Source organism: Anopheles maculipalpis, chromosome X (genome assembly GCF_943734695.1).
Source record: "Anopheles maculipalpis chromosome X, idAnoMacuDA_375_x, whole genome shotgun sequence".
Classification (NCBI taxonomy): Eukaryota; Metazoa; Arthropoda; class Insecta; order Diptera; family Culicidae; genus Anopheles; species Anopheles maculipalpis.
This window is the reverse complement of record NC_064870.1, coordinates 647,325-658,719: the sequence shown is the minus strand read 5'-3', so window position 1 is coordinate 658,719 and position 11,395 is coordinate 647,325. Positions and strand designations below refer to the sequence as shown.

At 45.2% G+C, this 11,395-nt stretch overlaps 4 protein-coding genes across 6 annotated transcripts in view; 2 read left to right on the top strand and 2 right to left on the bottom strand.

Annotated features, from left to right (window-relative positions):
• The window catches only part of LOC126556714 (protein GPR107), a 381,205-nt gene that overhangs the window by 83,208 nt on the left and 286,602 nt on the right, over positions 1-11,395 (bottom strand). The gene's annotated exons all lie outside the window — the stretch shown is intronic.
• The window catches only part of LOC126568561 (TOX high mobility group box family member 3-like), a 329,113-nt gene that overhangs the window by 270,721 nt on the left and 46,997 nt on the right, over positions 1-11,395 (bottom strand). The window lies entirely within an intron of this gene.
• LOC126567485 (uncharacterized) lies at positions 2,375-3,977 on the top strand. The gene is made up of 3 exons (XM_050223740.1): positions 2,375-3,207; positions 3,473-3,827; positions 3,888-3,977. The coding sequence occupies exons 1-3, from the start codon at positions 2,375-2,377 to the stop codon at positions 3,975-3,977; spliced, it is 1,278 nt and encodes a 425-aa protein (XP_050079697.1).
• The window catches only part of LOC126559262 (uncharacterized), a 45,047-nt gene continuing 42,679 nt past the window's right edge, over positions 9,028-11,395 (top strand). The window contains exon 1 of the mRNA XM_050215394.1: positions 9,028-9,140. Within this exon, the coding sequence (XP_050071351.1) occupies positions 9,041-9,140 (100 nt within the window). The 5' untranslated portion in view covers positions 9,028-9,040. The remainder of the gene's footprint in view (positions 9,141-11,395) is intronic.

The following is an 11,395-nucleotide window of genomic DNA, read 5'->3' as shown; positions in this document are numbered from 1 at the left end:
CTGTACCTTTTCACGTCGATAATATTCGAGAAGTGCCTGAACCGAGGTGCGTGCTGGCAAAAAGGTGCTGCGAATGCCCATGTGCTTGGAAGAGGCAAAATTGATAAGCCTGATGCCGTTGTCGTTTGTCAGCTGGTGGGCGCTGAACCTTCAAACTGTTGGTTTATATGCCTCCTCCCGTCCGACCTGAGCATTCAGGTCTCCGATGACGATCTTCACATCATGTTGTGGGCAGCGGTCATACTCCCTCTCCAGCTGCGTAAAGAAGCGCTCCTTCTCGTCATCGGTGCTCCCAAGGTGCGGACTGTGCACATTTATGATAAGAGCATCATTGCTCACTTGTGCTGCTATGAAATCCCAAATCTCCATAGCAGCGGTTCGGATCAAAATCGTTACGCACACTTGATTTGTATAGGAAAAACGTTGGTTCTGCTTTTTATTTCACTCTACTTCACACTGCGCTCATGCATCAATCGTTACCAAATTCACTGTTTCACTTCATTTACCTGCAAATCTGCGAGAAACCTTCATCCCAATCTTTAGCTGAATGTCCTCCGATGACTTCTGATTGATTTTTTTTATCTAAAAGCATAGAATCTACAGTAATTATGGAAAATTAAATAGTTATGGATTATGAAAAATACGGACACAAACATCCGTTCAAAGTGTGAAGGTAAGTCACCTTCACACTTTTTTAAAATTAGATCAAAATCACCAAATACGCAACGACTAAGTCCCAGAAGAAGAGTGCGAGCGAAGAAAGGCAGTAGAATGTTAGAAAGAGATAGGCTGTGATGGAACTAACAACGATAGCAGCGACATTCACGCTTGTGGAGGGTTGAGGAAGCATCGAAACGCATAGAAACGGACCGTGCAACAATGCTAGTTGGGACAAGGTTGTACCGATTTGGCAAATCCGTTCTAGACACGAAGTGATGAAACGGCTGTCAATTGGATAAACCACACACCATGAGCACACTAGATGGAGCAGCTTTCTCTGGGTGGGTGGAGCGGCTGGAGTGTTGGAAAGAGATAATGACATATGCGTTCAGTTTTGTTCTCAACGAAGTGACAATTAATAACGAATAATTTATAACCAAGCATTTAAATTGTTGAATTATTTTTTTCATGCTGCATAAAACGATTTAAACTGCTCTGAAACGTTGCACAAACATAAATGAATATTCTTTTTTTTTTAATGGTACTCTCTGCTATAATTATGGTTCTTTTTATTTCATCCACGCAATTTTATTATTACTGCTATTGGGAATGAAAAAAAAAAAAACTCTTGATTTATGACGTCGCAAATAGGTAGGGTCTGATATCGAAATTTGGCTATCTGAGAATGCCAGTTTGGGCAAGGTTGCACCGATTTGGCAAACCCGTTCTAGACAAAGCGCAACTCTGAAATTGCAAAAAAAAAAAAAAGATCTGGGACACTCGCGGAAATGTCCCAAGAGTCTGTTGACCAACCATCGGCTCTAAAAAATTAATTTTTGGTCGAGGCAAAAAAAATAATCTCTTTCAAAAATACAATAAAATTGGTTTTAAATAACATATGAATGTTTAAAGTATCGTAAAACAGTTCACATAGAAACTAACTAATATGTAACGATATCTATATATGTAATTTAAAGTAAACATCGATATTTGTCTTCGTCACGTGTAAGATTTATTTACAAACGATTGATAGCTTACAATTGTTTGCGCTCAACGATACCAAATTCAAAAATCGATGTGTTAGCACTTTTTGCGCTTTCGGTTTGCGTGTCTGACGTAACCTGGGTTTAACACACGTACACAACGCTGCAAAACTGACAGCTGCCATTTCATTTGCCCGACGCGTCTGCTGCGGCTGGTCACGCTTCTGTCCAGGCTTTACGTGCGCAATAAAGTGATCCAACTAAGCAACCTATTAAACGGAAACCGATTTACGCTACGAGTGCGTTCCCCCATCCGCTTCCTTTCACGAATTTGCACGCGTACTCGCGGGTGCTTTGTGCTGGCGTGACGATACAATACGATGATGCAATCACACACACCTATACTGCCTGATGGTGCATTTGGCGATGTCTTCACTACGTTTGTGCGCAACTGCAACCCGATCACCGATCGTCGGAATGTGCATACGTCCTCCGTCATGTCGGGAGAAGTGCGAGAACAACAAAATACGGCGAGAAAACGCATAATGCCGCCTCTAATCGGTAAGAACATGGTGTTTTTGAGAACGCATTCGCAGTGCCGAAATGTGTGTGAGTGTGTGCGTGTGTGTGTGTGTGTGGGAGGGGGGTGAGTGTGTGTGTGTGTGTATGGGAATAGCTCATATTGTATGATTTTTACAGCCCACGCCACCAAAGGGACACTGCTAGGGATGATGGCGGCCTACAGCGAAACGGAATGTTGGAAACTTTATGTCGGCAATCTGTGGAAGACGGTGACGCTGCCGGACCTCCATGCCTTGTTTAGCCAGTTCGGCCGTGTGACGCAGTGCGTATACCCAATGACGGATGAGGGAGAGTTTATGCGATTCGCCGTAGTTTCCTTCATGGAGCGTGAATCGGCCAACAATGCGATGCTATGCTGCCAAGGCACCCTTTTCCATGGGCATCGTATGTTGGTGTCCTCCTCGTTTGGCTCGCCGTGGTCGGTTCACCGCTTGAATACGCTGTACGTCACCAACTTTAGCTTGTACGTTGACGAAACTGTACTGTGGAAGGTGTTCGAGCCGAAGAGTGCATGCGCCGTTAAGATCAGATGGAGCGTGTTCGGGTACCGATACGCCGAGGTTTCCTTTACGTCCGAGAGTGCCGCGTTAGCGGTGCTCAGCGAATCGAACGGTTTGGATCTCGGTGACGGATACAAGCTGAAGATATCTAACTTCTTCGACCTGCGCAACCGTGGACCGGTCAGCCCGAAACAGTTCTGCGAACTGCAGTGTATGCGCAAGGACGCAAGTTGTTTGCGCGTCTCGAACCTTACCGACAGGGTGGACGATGAACAGTTGGAAAAGCTGTTTCATTTGTACGGGATAGTCGATTGCGTGATCATGCTGCAAGCCTTCGAAGGCTTCACGGGATGCAGCATAGTAAAGTACATCAGTCCAGCATATACTAAATATGCCGTTCAGAAGTTGGACGGTGTCGAGCAAGACGGTCAGAACATCAAGGTGGAACGTGTCGACAACACATTTCCGGTCCGTTGGGCTATGTGAGTAAACCCCTGTAAACGCACCCCCCCCCCCCCCCCCCCCCTACCCCAGTATATATGTATATATGTGTGTTCGTTTGTTTTGCAGTCCAGTGGAACCTAAGCCGCTTACGGGAGAGATTGTTTGCAACTTATATTATCGTGGTTATGTTCGACAGCTAATTGAAAGTGAAAATGAGTAAGTATCTCCTTAAAACTTATCCGCCCTGAAAGGCGTTGGTGTTGAATGTCCTTTTTCTAATTCCCCTTGTACCCTGTACCGCAGCTCGCCAAACAAGAAGTCACGTAAATACAGCAAAAAATCTTCTAAACCAGTCCATACGAAACACTTCTATGTGCATCCCACGAGAGAAACAACTAACTCGCCAACTCGCGCTAACTCGCGCCCGAACTTTGGACGGAAGAGAAAGGTCAATTACCCCTATGGCGAGCGCTCGGTACACGCCCCGCAACCGAAACCGGTCCCTGCGAAACCTACTCGTGCAGTAAACTACTATTATGGGCCCTCGGTAGAACCATCAGATTCGAACATGGCCGATTCCACGGCATGTAATCCTTTCGCGGAACTCGAAAACCATCGCGGGTGGCAAGCTTATCTGCGCTTGTCTGGATTAAACGAGGTTAGTATATGGTTTGTTGCGAGTGATTGGTTTGCTAATGCATTTCCTTTACTTTTGCAGCCGGCCACCGATGGTCCATCATGCCACGTTCCAGAAAAGCGTGGCAACGATAAGACGGATGCGATTCACCAGGATCGTCCACCACAGTGAGCGATATTTGCTAATGGTGTTCACTGTTAAGCGAGAACATATAACTGTTGGGAGTTAAATTGAGAATCTATATCCACATGAATTTATATGAATTAGCAAGACAAGAATTAAAATGTTTCCAAGAATATAATTGAGATGAATAAAGCGTGTTAAACATGCCTTATCGAGTTTTATTTGGATAGCAAAGATTGCATTCTTCAAACGTAAAATACCCCAACGTGAGTAATTCGATACAATATTTTGATCTGCTGCACTGACTCATCGCGCACATACCATGACGCTGTTAGTGATGATTACCCACACACACACACACACACACACACACACACACACATACACACACACACACACACACACACACACACACACACACACACACACACACACACACACACACACACATGCATTCGCCAGCCACGAAAATGTGCAACTGCATCACGGGAGAGTATGGTAGGCAAAGAGACTTGCATTCCTCCCCCCTCCCACCCCCCAGCGCTGTGAGCATCTCACACATACCACGAAACTACTCCCTTCCTGACCTAGCGACACTTTCGCGATGCAGCTGCAATCGTCGCAAAACTGGTTTCCGTTCTCTACTGTGTGTAAGCTGAGGGAGTGGCCGGTGACAGAAACGGAAGCGGCCAGATGCCACCGAACTGCACCGTGGTCCAATGACTCTCTGGACCATCGATATAGCTCACTAGACTAGCCGATAAACACGCAGTTGGATATTCAAGTCCTCAACTACGAGGCGATGGTCCAAGATGGGATTTGAACTTCGGCCCTACCGTTTGAAGGCCGGTTCCGTTGTCGCCTAGGCCAACGAATAATAAATCTATATTATACAATTACTGATTTACCGGCCCGTCTGGCGACGATGACTCATCGCTAGTTGTCTCAACGTGCCGAGAAGTTGTTCAAAATTTGCTTAAAAAACACACACACACACACACATACATGCAATTGGGCTGTTGTCAACGACAGGACTTGGTATGAACGCAAGCCACTTGCGCAAAGAACGAGGTTGTAATTGAAGCCAGAATGCTTGAAACTCTGACTCATCTGCTCCGACTCATCGCCCACGGATGCAATATTGCATTGATATTGTTGAAAAAACCTCCTATGTGTCCTAAAAAATTGAAGTAACGTTGGTTTTTTAGATCCAGCAACCATCGCCTAGTACTGTAAAAACCCAAATATCAAAAAATAAACATCAAAGCCAAAAGTGTCCCAAATGTTCGATACTTTTGCCGCGACAAATGTTGGATGAGTCAAAGCAAGTCTACTTGTATGGTGGTGTTCGTGAAAGAATTTTCCAGAGGCAACTGGCTACAGACGCTCTCGCCTAAGTTGTGCCAGCTTGGAAATTAATCTTATCGATTTCGCGACCAAATACACGTATTTGAACTAGGACTTCATCCCATCATCTTTACAAAGCGTACAAATAGCTCCTAGTAACGCCAAATGATACCACTCTCTGGTTGGTATACGGCTAAGAAGCCTTTTTCAGTTAGCAATTCCCTGTCCCAAGTGAACTACGATCAGCTGTAGTTTTTCCGATCTGGGACACCGTGCACACGCATACTACTAGCGTAGTGCAAACGATCGACGCAAGTATAAAAGCGGAAACTTTCGTGCGCGGCTAGCTTTCTACATTCGACCGTCAAGAGTGAAACATTAAGAGTGAAAAACAGTGAAAAAAAGTGAAAAAAGTGGAGAAAAAGTGACAAATTGTGAAAAAACGTGAAAGTTCGTGAAGAATCATGTCAAACACACCGGAGAAAGAACTGAACGCCTTAGAGCTGGGGGACATGTTTGTCCTCCTACCGTTGCATCTGGCAAATATGGACAACGGCAACCAGGCTGTTGATGGTGAGAAAAATGGTGACGAGGAACACTTGGGTGAACAAGATCGCGATGTGCTTGGTGAAGAATTGTCCGGTGAAGTGGATTCGGATCCAGTAGATTCACTCGAAAACGTTGGCCAGGGCATGCCGGACATCGAACGCGATGAGGACGATTTCGGTGTAGATGTTGGTGACGAAACAGGCCCAGAACAAGATCGCGATGTGCTCGGTGAAGGGCAGGGCATGCCGGACATCGAACGCGATGAGGACGATTTCGGTGATTATTTTGGTGACGAAACAGGCCCAGAACAAGATCGCGATGTGCTCGAAGAAGGGCAGGGTGAAGGGCAGCGCATGCCGGACATCGAACGCGATGAGGACGATTTCGGTGTAGATGTTGGTGACGAAACAGGTCCAGAACAAGATCGCGATGTGCTCGAAGAAGGGCAGGGTGAAGGGCAGCGCATGCCGGACATCGAACGCGATGAGGACGATTTCGGTGTAGATGTTGGTGACGAAACAGGCCCAGAACAAGATCGCGATGTGCTTGGTGAAGAATTGCCCGGAGTAGTGGATTCGGATCCAGTAGATTCACTCGAAAACGTTGGCCAGGGCATGCCGGACATCGAACGCGATGAGGACGATCTCGGTGAAAATGTCGATTCCGAAACACGCGCAGAGCATGACCAAAATCTCTTTGGTGTCGAGTTCAACGACGAGGCAAAGTCAGATTCGTTGGACGGTAAAGGCGAAGACGCAACGGCTGGCCACGGTGGGCAGACCGTCGAAGCCAACGCTCCAAACGGAAAACAGGACACTGCAACCCAGACCGACTGGAGCACGCTCCGTGAACGGAGCATGGAGCACGTCTCGCGCGCCAGCAATTTCTTCCTGGCACCTCTACCCCCATTGGGCGAGTTTGCGGAATTGTATCTGTAAGTAGCCCATCGGTGTTGTTGGTGTGGTTTAGTTCATCTATTGTTGCTTTTTTTTAAATTATGGGACACGCAGGGACAGCGATGATTCGAACAAAGATGACAACTCGGTTGACGAAGGTGTTTGATTACGAAATGGAACTCGGTGTGAGGGTCAAAGGATGCTGGATGCCGCAGAGGAGGAACCAACGGTAACGCGGATCACGCGACGGAGTCAAGACTCCGGCAAAACCCCTGCTGGACCCGCCTGGAGACTTAATGCGTTATTTGTAAACAGTTATGTATTTATGTGTCATATGTTGCTTTCGTTATTTTGTTTATCTTGCACGTAAAGATCGAGTTTTGTTTGCAAACCAGATCAAAGACAAAAACTGCGAACGTCTAGGCCAGTAGTAGCATTTGAGCATTACATCAGGAAACAATTATAGCATTTCCAACCCCAAATGGGCACTTTTTGAAATTAAAAAAATGCAGTCGGCTGCAGCTTTGGAACATATTTTGCACCACCTCTGGTGGTGTTACAGTTTTTTTTTACGTGCAAGCTTTTGGTTTTATGTGTGTGTTATTGATATTATATATATAAAAAAAAGCATTAAAAGTCAGCTCAATATATGCACAATGTAACAGGCAGAAAAGCCCCGTAAATTTGGAACATTTTCGAAATTACACTGAACAAAAAAAATATATCAAAATGAAAACAGTTTGGAAACATTTAAAATTCGAAACGGATATGCACCCAAACGGCAGGTAGCATAAAAAATTTGGTTAAACGATAAAAAATCTCTTTGGCAAGCCTTCGGGCGAACGGAAAAATAGTTTGTACAACTTAATTGTCTCAATAAAAACAATCTCTATCAGCTGACAAACTAGCGTCTCCATTCTTTCATTGCTTTCGGTTTGTAAGAGTTTCAAGCAGCTCGAATCGACGGTGGGGTATTCTGCTTTCCTTCAAGAATTTGGCTGGACGGAAGGATTTTCTTGCCTAGTAAAAAAAAAAAAAATCGAAAGTGGTCATCCGTAGACCAACACCGTGCGAATGAATCCGTCCAAGTGATTCGGTGCCCGAAGATGCGGATGCGTTGAGCAAAAACACGCAAACACGGACTTGCTGCTTTAAAAGTGTAAAGTATAATAATGAAACATTTTTGATAGTAAGTAAATTTCTTCTATAAAATTCTTGTTTTATTGCAATCGAATGAACTTTTCAGCATACCGTGTCGATGAAGCTAAGAATAATGAACACGGGCACGAACCACGATCTCGGTACACGATTCATCTGCCGTATCCTTCTTCGTGTTGCGTGAACATGCAAAGCACGGATGTAGAAGCATTGCTGTGTTCATTCGCAGGCGAACAGGACTGGGTGTTGTGTATATTAATTTTGTCGACCAATTAGGGAGGTTTTGTTTGATTTGAAGGCCTTTTTCGTCTTTTGTATGCCAGTCCGTTTTTGTTGGCTTTGCCGTAGCGCCGTTAGTATTATCTTAGTGCGTTTGGTGCTACGCGAACACCTGTGTTCATCGTCGTGTTCATCGTGCGATACCATTACGCACTTGCAGAGGAAAACTCCGAACAGCGTACGTTCGGCACCAGTGAACGTAAGTGTGCTTGGTGTTGCAGGTAGTTCGCTCGCTCTGCCCGGCCACTAACCATTTCAGTTTGGGCGCGAACGTGTGCGAGGCTGCACCTGCCAGCCAGTAGCTAGTGAACGGATAACGGACAAGTGGCTAAGATAATACAACATTTATAGCATATCAATCAACCTAATATACGTAAGCGTGTGAATGCGTGTGCTGTGAAAGTATCTGGCAAGTGCTTTAAGTGGCGGAGAAAGGTTTTGCGAAAGTGTGTTCCAACAGTGCTGCCGTACGTACGGCGAGTATTATATTGATAATAGTGGTAGTGGTGATGGTGTGATGGCGTGATCGCTGAACTACGCAAGATCCTGGGCACAGCGAAAAGCGGAGCTCTTAGTTCACAATCAACTAGCGCAACCTAATCCGGTTCGAGCAGGCAACATTTTCCATCAAGTAACGCAAATTTTCTCTATCTCAATCGAGTACTTGATCGTACCCACGCCACGCGCGCATATAACGTCATATCACGAATGTAGGTTGTGTCTCACAAACACGCACACTGTGCAGCGGTTGCAAAATTTTACCGGCACGGTGTAGTGTATGCGTGCAAGGCTTTTTAGTAGCTGTCGGAGGGAACGCGAAACCGGTTTTAGGCATTGAAACCGAGCACATCGATACGCATTGTGTCCGCCTTTGTGGCAACAATGTTCTGGATCCTGAGGCGTACCGGCGCGGTCAACTTGTTCAACTCCATCAACGGTAACGCAGCCAAAACGGGGTCCAACAACAGTAGCCACAACTCGGGTAAGTTTTGTGCTAGATTGGAGGTTTTTTGTTCCCCCCTGTTAATTAAGAAGCAGATTGATTACGTGAGGAAAACAAAAACACACATACAGCAGAAAGGGGTGTTTGTAATGATTTTATTTTATGTTACGCTACTCAACTTCGCTCAATTCGCTGCTTCTAGTGCTTTTGCCATATATTGCGTGTCACATTATATTTCCCATAATATCGATCAAACCGGCGATTTTAGTGTGAAGGAAACCCCGCAAAAATTGGTTTATGGTGTAGTGGTTTCTAAAGGTTGCTTCCCGCTTCCTCCCGTCCTCCCCTTCTTTCTTCTCTTCGCTCGCCGGATTGTGATTTAGTGTAATGAGGAGAAGAGTGAGTAAGCCTTTTCTTTCCTATTCGGCTGTACGAGATACGATCCGCTGTACGATCACAAGCGTAAGCTTGTACATATACTGCAGTACGCTAACCGTTGCTCTGTCATATAGTGTCACACTGTGTAGTGTGGGAATTAGCATCGGATAACACACGCATACAAACAGGGGCCACTGTCGTATTACGAACGGGGCATTTTGCTTTTTTTTTTAACGACATTTTCGTCTTTAAACTCATTGCTTTACCCGGTGGAATAAAATATTAGCCTCACAAATGGTTCTCTTATTGCCAAACACACCACCAGCGCATTAGTGTTCGTGTATCACTTTCGTTTTCACTTTATCGAATGCTTAAATTAGAAGCGCAAGCAACACAAGCACAAGAGAACCAGGTCTAGGGCGCCGTACAAATGTCGTTTGCGATTGGAAAAATGATTTCCCCAACCCGTTTTTTCTGTTTGTTGAATTTATTTAGCATCTTTTGCATGCCATGAAACACTGCAATCCGGTAAGTAAATTAGAGCCTTGAAACAAAAATCAAAACCACACAAATCCCATCCACCTCTAACGATGCTGCTGTACTTGTAAACTTTTGTAGAAGAAAGCGAGCAAAGGATACGGACAAAACGTTTCCTGTCCCTGGCACCTGGTTTAGTAAGCAGAATTTCATTACCTCGTTACAACATTGGAAGAGGTTTTAAAGTGTGAAAATTCCCTTCCTTGTGCGGTTACTGAAAGGCCACAGGTTCACAGCGCGAGTGGCAAAAATCAAAATTTCCCCATCGAGTAAGGGAGCGAACACACATGCTTCGACACACTGCAACACTACTGCAATGCTGTATCTGCATGATATCGTTTCTCGTTTGATGACTGTTCGTCCTTTGGTGGATGTTTTTGGCGCTACTAAATGGGCATTATGATGGATGGACACCACAGCTGCTGACTCCACGGTGTGTCAACGCTAGACGCTGTGGTGTAATTATTCCTAACCCTGGTTGGGTAATATTTTAACCGTCATCGCATCGTGGGATGGGTCCGTGGAGAGTCGTAGCGACCGTTGGACGTGGCGAGGTGCGATGCAAACTTGCGCTAAATGTTTAAACATCTCGCCATTTATAAAGCTAACGCTTAGCTAAAGCACACACGACCGTGCAGGACATTTGTGCCTCAAATTATCGTACCTGTCAAGTGTGGGAAAGGCGAGGACTCGCCGTGAGCATGAAGATAGAAGCGACATTTACTCCCTTGTGGTGTTAGCGCTACATGTTGTAGGGCATCTCAAAATCAGCGACACCCTTTACAGGTTGCAGGTCGATAGTAGCTCACAGCGAATAGTTTGGAAACAAAAGAAGAAAAAAAAAAAACACAGCAACAAAGCAATAAAGCATCCAGCGACTGTGTTTAACACCGGCACAACAACCACCGACCCGAGACGGTGCGAAATTGGTCTATGAAAAATACTGTTTCGCACGTCGAGTTGAATTCATAAACCAGTTTCGGATCTCCATCTGCTTTCGCTCTTTATTGAATATTAATTTCAAAATTAATCAATTAATCTTGATGGTGAATGTATCTATTATTATTCAAGTGGCTTTGGTTGGAATCGATTCCGGATGAGTAAGGCTACTTTTAACAGTATCCGGGGTACGGTGGTGGAGTGTCGACAGGCATAGGAAAAACGGACAAATGGAGGGAAAGCCTGACTGTTCCGATCAAGTCTGCAAAGCGTGGTAATGTAAACCGCATAATCCAGTCGTTATGCACTTAAAGGATCAAGAAAGGAAGAATGGAATCTAATGGAAGGCTAAAGGTATTGACGGGGGAGGGCGGTGGATGAGAAAAAAGTTTTTCAATTATTTCCATTTCCATCTTACAAGCCATAATTAAGAGCGAGCG